The 10,287-nt window shown below is 45.6% G+C and overlaps 1 protein-coding gene across 1 annotated transcript in view; it reads right to left on the bottom strand.

Annotated features, from left to right (window-relative positions):
• Window positions 1-4,696: 4,696 nt before the first annotated feature.
• Window positions 4,697-10,287, bottom strand: part of LOC135106222 (gamma-aminobutyric acid type B receptor subunit 2-like) — an 80,460-nt gene continuing 74,869 nt past the window's right edge. Inside the window, 4 exon segments of the mRNA XM_064014994.1 lie at window positions 4,697-5,885; window positions 6,246-6,408; window positions 9,353-9,432; window positions 10,254-10,287. The exon segment at window positions 10,254-10,287 is cut by the window's right edge and continues 159 nt beyond it. Coding sequence (XP_063871064.1) covers window positions 4,728-5,885; window positions 6,246-6,408; window positions 9,353-9,432; window positions 10,254-10,287 — 1,435 coding nt within the window. The 3' untranslated portion in view covers window positions 4,697-4,727.

Raw genomic sequence — 10,287 nt, forward strand, 5'->3', positions numbered from 1 at the left:
AGTTCGGGTCGTGCTTTCGAAACGGTGCCTCTGTATTTTGGCTTTTACTGATTAATTTATTGTTCTTTCTGACTAATAACGTCCTTAAGTGGCATAAACGTTTTCCTGGCCCCTTATCCATATTTAAACAATGCCTCATCGACCCGTGTACCAAAGTTTCTGGGTTCCTTCTCAAGAACTGCCTTCGACTGTTTCGGTTCTCCTGAGTTTCTTCGGCATCATGTTGTCTCCTTGTAAAATACATTCCTGTTTGTACATATTCATGTTGATTTCTTCAGCCATCTCCTTGGAGAGAGAGAGAGAGAGAGAGAGAGAGAGAGAGAGAGAGAGAGAGAGAGAGAGAGAGAGAGAGAGAGAGAGATTTACGCAGCCTCCTACCTTGCACCTTGTCGCTGGTTTCATATTTTCATTAAATAGTCATCTCTATAGTCATGGAAAAATATAATCGAAACCTATTTCACATTCACAAGCATATTTTTTGCCTGAATTCACCGTCTTCCCACCACAAACCTCACACTGTTCTCCCCTCAATAAAGTGGCTTATTAATTTCATTATCTGTAGCACACTTTCTGAGATGAATGTATGCTAAGTATTCCCTAGTGCACTTATCATCTGCCGATTCGCTCCAGATCCTGCTGATGCGGAAGGATCATTGACCCCGCAACATCCTCCGGCTACATCGTAGCATAGGAGGCGAGGCTGCCCGACCGACACTCAACCGTAGTAGACAGAGAAGAGGAATGAATGAGAGAGAAAAGATACGAGAATGCACAATTACGGAACAAGAGTTACCATCCCTACTCATACGTTCATGGAACTGTAACCCTAAGTATATAAAACTTTTAATATTTGAGATGTGCTGATCTGAATATTTAAAGAAAACTTACTAGAATACATGATTATGGAGCAGGAATTGCCACCCCGCGTTGGTCACTCGTAGAAATGTTACCTGAATGGACAAAACTGTTATTAATTAGAGGTGTGCCGAATGCTGTTTTAACAGATGGTGAATTAATGATGCTGGAGGGTGTGCCGTGTATCAGGAAATCATATAAATCACCGCGAATTCATTTGATTAGTAACAGGGGCTGAAAATGTGAGAATTAACCTTAATCCAGAGAGCTACCAATAGAAGGGGAACAGACACACCATGTAGAACGTAATTAATAGTGTCACCTTGAAGTGGGATGCTCTAGACGCGACAGAATTGGTTACGTTGCTGAAGTGCCTCTGTAAGTGTTTAAGTGCGGAATAATCGTGTGCTTATCTTGGTTACGTAATTGATGAGTTTTGCTTACAAAAAAAAAAAAAAAAAAATGGTGATGATCAGGTTGCTTTCTTGGGTAAAGTGTAAGATTTATGAGGTCAGAGAACTCTTCCTTGTTGAAAATTATCTGGTAACATAAACATATAGAAGAAAACATCATAAGTGGATATGCTGATAATAATAAATAGAAAGACGGATAAGTAAATAGATCTACAGATATACAACTATATAAACGGATAGACAGGAAAATGGATAACAACTAAACAAATAGGTAAATATACCATTCGTCAAGGTTGCAATCGTAAAAGTATTCAAGACAGGTAAGGCAGGAGATGATTGGTACGTATTGCGTCTTGCTTAACAATTCGGAGCTCCTGTATTTATGCTAGAGTTGATGCTATGCTCTCTCTCTCTCTCTCTCTCTCTCTCTCTCTCTCTCTCTCTCTCTCTCTCTCTCTCTCTCTCTCTCTCTCTCTCCGATGTACATGAAAAGTTAAAATAAAACACTACCCTTTGCTAAGTTTGCCCTCAGCCCCGCGGCACAGATTCAGGCTTTGAACAACTTTAATTCCTCCTAAGTTTTAGGCATAATTATCTGTTGGTTTTGTAAATTTCGCTTCAAAGTTCGCCTGCGGTCTGCCCTTCTGATGAGAGCCGTTATTTACTCTATTCTTAACCGTTGAACCTATTTAACCTCCTATTTAACTATGTAAAAAATGTTATCATGTTATGCATTTGTTTACGTAGATTTTGATGTACTGTGCACGTCTGCAACACACACACACGTATCGCACCCTAGACTAAAAAGAATGTGAGGAAACAATAATAAGATATCCATAAAAAAAGGTAGGCTCTGTGTAACGCAGCAAGTAAGCATCAACAGCAATACACTGGAACAAGACAGAACCGCCACAACTGAGCAGAAGAAAACATTAACTTTTGAGAGTTGGCGGCCGCGGGGGCGAGGAGCGAACCCACTCAAGTAGTGAACAGAAAAGCTGCCAGCCACCTCCACACGCCGAGAACTGCGCACAGGAGAAACAATAACTCAAACATAATAAGCGTTTCTAAGCCCGCTTGTCAACTTAGTAAGTGTTGTGTTGGTGCTTGACTCGCTCTGCAAACACACAAGCTGAGAGGAACTTCAAGTCACGAAGAATAAACGGAGACGAAAAGAGGAAGTGGAGTTACTCGCATGCGTGCTGAGTTTATGTTTCCCTGTTGAGGAAGACAGACGAAGAAGGAGCGAAGGGAGAGGAGAAAGAGAGGGAGAGAGAGAGAGAGAGAGGAGAGAGAGAGAGAGAGAAAGAGGCGAGACGGTCTGGCTGGCTGGCTGACTCACACAACACGGAGCGGGGAGCGGAAGGCGGCCACAGAACACAAACCCTCAACTCCCTCAGTCAACAGTGGCGGGCTCCAAATGAGTTTCAAATCTGATATTACTTCCTGAGTTCCGCCCCGTGCTTTTGTTGCAACGTCTTTATTGTCCGGTGGGCAGCACTCCTCACTTTTAATCTTTCTTACCACCACCTCTGGCCACCCTACATCAAACGTACAGCTTTCATTCCTCTTACCTTCCCTTCCTTGATCTTCCATTTCGTTGGGAGGGTTTGTTTCACTTGCCTGCTCTTTTCTCCTCAGCAACCACACTTTTGCTACCCTGAATTAATAATCTCTTCATCTACTCCCATATTTCCAACCGGAGATGACACAGGGCTAAGAAGAGATGAGACTATATACACAAGAAGTTTATTAAAATACACCATTTGTAAGATACCTGTTAATTTCCCAGCCTGCGGTCTGAGAGACACTGCACGCCCACTACGCACAAGCTCTCCCCCAGTGCTTGCAAGTAGTGCGCGCTGCCGGCCGCGAACAAGTAAAGCTTAACGTGTTTCCCTGGCGTGGATGTGCCGGGGTGTGGGTCCCTTGGCGCTGTGGTGGAGGTGGTGAGTCTATCGCAAGTGTGAGCTGCGTCATTACAGAATGGGCTAGTCGCGCACGTGTGCACAATATACGTATATCATAAAAGGTTGGGTTTGTTATGTACTCGTACACTTGTGAGACATAGAGATCAATGCTAAGAGTGCTAATTGTCCAAACTACTGCAAGGGTGTTACTGTTTAAAGTCTGGTGGATGAAATACAGGAATGAGACAGAACATTTGGGTCGAAGTATCGCTCCGGAATTGATTGGTTCACCTGGAATGTGCATCAAAAGTATCGATCGTGTGTGTGTGTGTGTGTGTGTGTGTGTGTGTTTCGTCGTGTTTCAGTGTCACCTTCTAAGCCTGAGGGTGTCGGAGTCTGGTCCTTCAAAAAGCGATAGTGTCTGAGTAGGTGATTCGCTCACTTGACCGGGAGGGAGGGAGGGAGGGAGGGGCGGGACGACTGTTGGGAAGTAATACATTGTTCTTTCGGTCTTTTGCCTCCCACCATCGTGCCCCCCTACCCTCACTCCTGCTATGATTATGTCCTTACATTATACATTATGATGATGATTATGCAACATGAACTCAGAGCGCGTTGTGTGTACGTACATGCGCCACCCGTGGTCGTCATTCCTTCCCCTCCCATAAAAAATAGAGAAGAAACTATTCTGTCTACTGCACTGGGCTGCGGCTCGCCCTGCCAACACCCCGCCGCCAGCACCTCAGTAAGAAAATACTTGTGTATTCCGTAGCTTTCAATAACACTACGATCTTACCGTAAAATACTATTGTATAAAACCACAATGCCATGCAGCCCGCCCCAGCATATCAAAATTCCTGCAGAAAGCTAAAGGATAAAGTGATGATGATGATAACTTGAATGCATACCTTTCCCTCACCACCGTCACTTATTAAAGAAATGACTAGATCTTCTAGAAAATGAGAGAGAGAGAGAGAGAGAGAGAGAGAGAGAGAGAGAGAGAGAGAGAGAGAGAGAGAGAGAGAGAGAGAGAGAGAGAGAGAGAGAGAGAATCCCCTACTCATGCGTCCCTCTTCCTCCTCCCCTGGTCCCATATCCCTTCCTCAGGCCATCTTGTTTGGCTCTCAACAAGGAAGGGACGAGGAGATGGCAGGACAGCCTGGGAGCCTCACAGCCACGAGCGGGGACGAGGAAGGAGCGTCCTGCAAGAGTCCTCAAGGGCGTGACCCGCATTCCCTCACCATGAGAATTCAAAGCAGTCCCAGACGTCACAAAGATTTTCTTCTTACTCCTGACCGCTCTTTCACTGTAAAGTCAACACTTTGTTCTTATACACACGTCACCCGCAAGAGCTACGGTTACTACTCCCGAAGTTAGTGTCCATTATTAGATACTGTTATGAGCTGTTTGGGTGCCTCTCAAAAGAATACAATTTCAGGGTCCCTAACACACACACACGCACACACACACACACACACACACACACACACACACACACACACACACACACACACACACACACACATAGTGAATTGGCAGACGCGCTGCATTAGATGTGGACATTGGCCACGTGGTGAACAATCACGGTGGAGAATATGTGACCCGCTGGTCTGGTAGTGGAGGACATCGCAGAGTTCTCGGGCGTTGTCTTCCTAGAGTTATTTTTGGGTGACCTTCCATGCCGCAGCTCGAGGCAGTTGTTCCCCGTAGCCGGCGTCCGGTTGAGAGCGCCGTTGGAGGCGGGTCTGCAGGAGTCAGCAGCGCCGCCTCCCGGGTCGTCCCCTTTCTCGGAGGGACTCACGGACTCCTCGGTGTCCTGAGTCTTGACTTTCTTCTGGCTTCTCGGGCACAGAACGTCGAGGTCATTCACTCGGTACTCCACAACGGGCGACAGTTTCTCGTCCTGTAGCACGTTGGAACATTCGATCTGCAGCCGGATATCCGTGGAAGAACACGTGTTCCTGGGTCTACGCACCTCAGGGCTAGAATACGAGCTGAGCGAAGACTTGCGCCTTTCCCGGCCCGCGTCGTAGTAGTGGTGGGCGTCTTGGTCCCTGAAGGACACGCGCGGGCCGTGGTGTACGTGTGTGCTGATGGAGAATGGAAGGTCGGCCTCCGTGACGCCGTGTAGAAGCGGCGTGGAGAAGTTGAGGGTGTAGCGAAGGTCAACAATGCCCTCGTCCTCAGGCTCTGGTCTGGGCTTGATGGGACTTCTCTTCACCAGGCGGGAGCGCTGGAGTGGGTGTGGGGAGGAGGGAAAAGCTCCAAGCTTGGGAGAATTTTCGTCATCGTCACAATCTTCCTCCTCCGCCTGTCTTCGTGCTTCCTCCTGGTCTTCGTGGAACCTAAAGGCATCGAAGAACACCTGCGACCGGCCGCAGGAAGCACTCTCGCTATCGTCCTCAGCGCCATCTGCCGGCAGGCGGGTGTCCGGAACCTTCTCAGGGGAGAACCCCAGAGGGAGAGACGGCAGGGAACGGTGAAGAGAGCGGTTCATGCGTTCCCTCTTTACCCTCCTGACGGTGGCGTCATCGCTCCGCAGATACTGTGTGTGCGGCGTCCCCAGCATCAGCACCCTTGCCTCTCCATCCTCACTGCCCCCCGCGCCCCACCCTGCTGCCCCGTCCCCTGAGCCGCAGTCACCAGCTCCCTCTGCCGCTCCTCTCCCTCGCCTGCAATTATTGGAGGCTCCTGAAGATATCGACTCCTGAAAGAGACAAAAAAATCTTGACATTTTGTAACACACAGCCTGGCCAGGAGAGCCCAGCAACACGCGTACACGATAAACCCATCCTAATGAAATCAGTTCCTCACGTTGTCATACTAGTGGACAATGTAGTCATAGCACTTACTTCTATATTTCATCATTATGCATAATGAATATCAGAGAGAGAGAGAGAGAGAGAGAGAGAGAGAGAGAGAGAGAGAGAGAGAGAGAGAGAGAGAGAGAGAGAGAGAGAGAGAGAGAGAGAGAGAGAGAAAGTCATATTCCCATATCCATCCACATCCACCTACACATCCATCCTGACATCCCTCCACACCCATCCACACGCAGCGCCGCACACACCTGCTTCACGATGGACCCCGTGGAGGAGGTGGGGCTGGCAGGAGACTCGACCCGGCGGTGCAGTTTATGAAGGTCCTGGTCTAGCTTCAGCATTTCCCGGCGGTACACTTTGTTCTGCACCTCCGCCCTGTAGTACTTCTCCCTCTTGTCCTCCGTCAGCAGCCTGGGGTGAGGGAGAGGGAGAGGGAGAGGGAGAGGAGATGAGGGAAGGGAGAGAACAGGATATGAGTCTTAAGTTTATTTTTTCCAGACTGTGTTTAAGTTTTCCTCTTTTTTTCATAATTTCAGAAGGTTTAGGATGAAGAAAGAGTGTGTGTGTGTGTGTGTGTGTGTGTGTGTGTGTGTGTGTGTGTGTGTGTGTGTGTGTGTGTGTGTGTGTGTGTGTGTGTGTGTGTGTGTGTGTGTGTGCGCGCGTGATGCATCAGTAATGACAGCAACGCCTCGCCTCTCATATTAATTAAATTCTGTGTTTTACCTTACTTCTTTATAAAGGTTGAAATCCACAAATCAAAATAAATAAAAAGGTAAAGAAAGCAAAACAAGATTAAAAAAGAAAAAAAAAACGAAGAAAAATCAAAACCCCACAAGACGGAAAAAGAAGAAGAAAAAAATCACACGGGGGCAAGAAACTCTGTGAGAGGCGCTGACGGAGGAAAACATCATTGGTGCTTGTCATCGCGAGGGTAATTACGGGTTGGATGGCTTCGTCAGTGTATCGACTTACCGGCGCCCTACACCACAACCCGTCACTCAGGCAGGCAGGCAGGGAAGGAGGTAGAGGAGAGGGTAAGAGGAGACAGGAGGAAAGGAGAGGAAAAGGGAGGCGAGAAGGAATAAGGAAGTAAGAAGGTTTGTAAGTATGAAGGGATGGAAGGATAAGTGAGAGGGGAGTGATGGGAAAGTGAGGGAGGGAGGAAGGGAAGAAAGAATGGGTGAGAGAGGTGAGGGGAAACGAGCGAGTGATTAAGGAAGGAAAGGAAATATATGTGACAGGGGAGGGAGGGAGGAAAGGATGGAAGGGTAGGTGAGAGAGGACTGATGGATGAAAAGTGAGGGAGGGAGGAAGGAAAGGAAGGATAGGTGAGAGGGGAGTGATAGGAGACAAGTAAGCGAGTGAAGAAGGAAAGGATGGAAGGGTAGGTGAGAGGGGAGTGATGCCAGACAAGTGAGTGAGGGAGGAAGGGAAGGAATGATAGGTGAGAGGGGAGTGATGGGTGAAAAGTGAGAGAGAGAGAGAGAGAGAGAGAGAGAGAGAGAGAGAGAGAGAGAGAGAGAGAGAGAGAGAGAGAGAGAGAGAGAGAGAGAGAGAGAGAATGAAGATACGCAACAATGACATTTTTCCCGTCGCATCACGTTCCCTGGTCTTCAGAATTTTCCACCTCTTCATGTTTCCTCGTCGGTCGTTACAAGTTACCTCAAAGAATTAATCGGCATAACTTTGAATATTTCCATTCCCTCCGAGGCGATGGACGTGGGAGGCGTGAGGATGACAAGGGGGTTCTAGGGACGCTGATGACGATGAATGAGAAGCTGATGAGCAAGAGGAGATAGTTAGGCTAGTTAATCACATTGTTAGGATCATACCAGCGTGAGTCAAGGCAGGTGTTGGGAATTGCAGCACAGGTAGGCAATCAAGGTGCGTGGAGTTAAGAGTTAATACAGATGAGGAACAAGGCGATGGGGACCTGAACGAATACACGAGCGATGCAGAATGTAAGTAATCTCTTTGTGGGTCTATCACGTACCGCATGCATGAAAGGAACAAAATGACAGGTAATCAAGGTGTGTGGTGCTAATACAGATGCGGAACAAGGTAATGAAGACCTGAACTAAGAGATAAGCAATGCAGAACACACGTAAGTCATCTCTCTGTGGATCTGTCACGTTTTCCATGCATCAAATGAACACAAATGGTAGGTAATCAAGATGTGTGGTAATACAGGGGCGAGGAACGAAGAGACGAGCGATACAGAACGTAAGCAAGTCAACTCTGTACAATTATCGTGTTTCGCTTGTATTAAAGGAACAGAAGTGAATGCTAAGGAATAATACAGACGTGAAGCAAGGCGATGAGACCTGAATAAAGTGAAGAGATGCATAACAGAGGCATCTCACTTTTTTTTGTATATCACGTTTCGTATATATCAAAGGAACTACTAATGAATATCAAACAGAAGCATACATGTTAGTTCTTACAAGACTGTTTATGATACGCGACGCTAATACAGTGTAGGTAAGAGACGTGGTATAGTGAAAGCAAATGTTCCTATCCTTAATCTCTTCACTGCGATACGAAACAATTAACAGCACCAGAAGGAATGTATGAAGTCTTTATAAATATCTACAAGAAAGAGGAGGATTAAAAAGAATATATTTTGCTATTTCTTTCTAATTTAAAGATTGGAGGTGGCTATAGAACACGTAAAGATGTCTCAGAATGATTAGTAATTATGGAAAGATGTACCAAGAGTCAAAGAGTTAATCACCATCCTTCTATGATTACGAGGGTTAGTCAATTGGTACTGAAGCGGGTAATACTCCGGTCATATGATTTCCCAAGTCAGGTGATCACCACAACACCACAGTCACAAGACCCACAGGCATAACAGCGAGGCCAGGAAACGCTACAGTGCTCTTAAAAAGGCGAACACTTACTAAGAACTGTGCATTAGTTGTGTGTTATCTCTCCAGCTGACGGGAACTAAAAAATCTGGCGCGCCGCACTGTACAAATGTGAAAATTGTGTAAATGTGTAAGTTTGTTTTTGGTGCGTGAATGTAGACGTGTGATTACTTATTCATATGGAAAAAAAGGCGAAGAAAGGAAGGACTGGGGAGAAGGATGAACGAGACTTGAAGAGGAGAGAATATCAAAAACGGGAGACAGAGGATAATGGGGAGATAGAAAAGAAAAAAATATAAAAAAAAAGAAAGTAAAAATAAATAAGGAGATAATGGAAAGGAAGTGAAATAGAAATGGAAAAAAGAAAAAGAGGGGAAGTGAACAAAAGAGGAAGAGAAAAGGGAGGAAAGGAAGGGGAGAAAAGAGGAAAAAGAGAGAAGAAAGATGAATAAATAGGCGAGAGGTGAACAGAGGAAGCACTTTACCTGCGAGTGTTGTATTGTATCTTGAGTCCCATGCTCTCCACTATTGGGTCTCCTTCCGTCCGGCGCCATATGACCAGAATCTGCAGGAAGAGAGAAGACTGAGTGATTTAAGACCCCACAACAACACAGAGATACGAGACTTGAGGTAATACTGTACTCCTTACTCGCTACCCTCCAAAATCGCATGTAATACCACAAATACTTCCTTTCTTGCAATTAGAATCTTACTTTTGGAGCGAGTATCTTGATGGGTCTAAGTAACAACACACAGGATACGAGACTTTAGGTAACAACAGATTCTCTATTTATTTATTTATTTTTACCTTATCAGTTAATTTAAAGTTCCATGAAATACCACAAATACTTCCTTTCTTGCAATTAGAGGCTTTAGTTTTGGTATCTCGATGCGTCTACATAAGTGAGACTGGGTAACAGCGGATTTTCCATTTTTTTGCTTTATCAATTAATCTAAAGTCCCATGAAATACTACAAATACTTCCTTTCTTGCAATGAAGCTAAGTTTTAGTATCTCGATGCGTCTAAATAACAAAAAGATATGATGATGCATTATATCTTGTTTAGTTAACCTTTCCAGCCTTTCAAAATGCTGTAATGATTCAGTACATAATTTTCATCTGAAATCCCACAAAGTACCATTAATGTTTCCTTTCTTGCAATCAGAAGCTTATTTTTTGTTATCTCGACGCGTCTGAATAACAGGAGGATATGATAATGCACCGTATCTTGTTTAGTTAACCTTTCCAGCCTTTCAAAATGGTGTAATGATTAAATAACTTCAGTGTTCATCAGAGGTTAAGAAAAAACAAAGTGTACCTTGGCAGGGATTTCTGGACGGAGTAGTGAGTGGGAACGGAAAGAACAGGTGAAGTACTGTACTCACCTTAGGGATGAAGAGGAGGCAGAGTGTGGTGGTG

Source organism: Scylla paramamosain, chromosome 13 (assembly GCF_035594125.1).
Source record: "Scylla paramamosain isolate STU-SP2022 chromosome 13, ASM3559412v1, whole genome shotgun sequence".
In the NCBI taxonomy this organism is placed as follows: domain Eukaryota; kingdom Metazoa; phylum Arthropoda; class Malacostraca; order Decapoda; family Portunidae; genus Scylla; species Scylla paramamosain.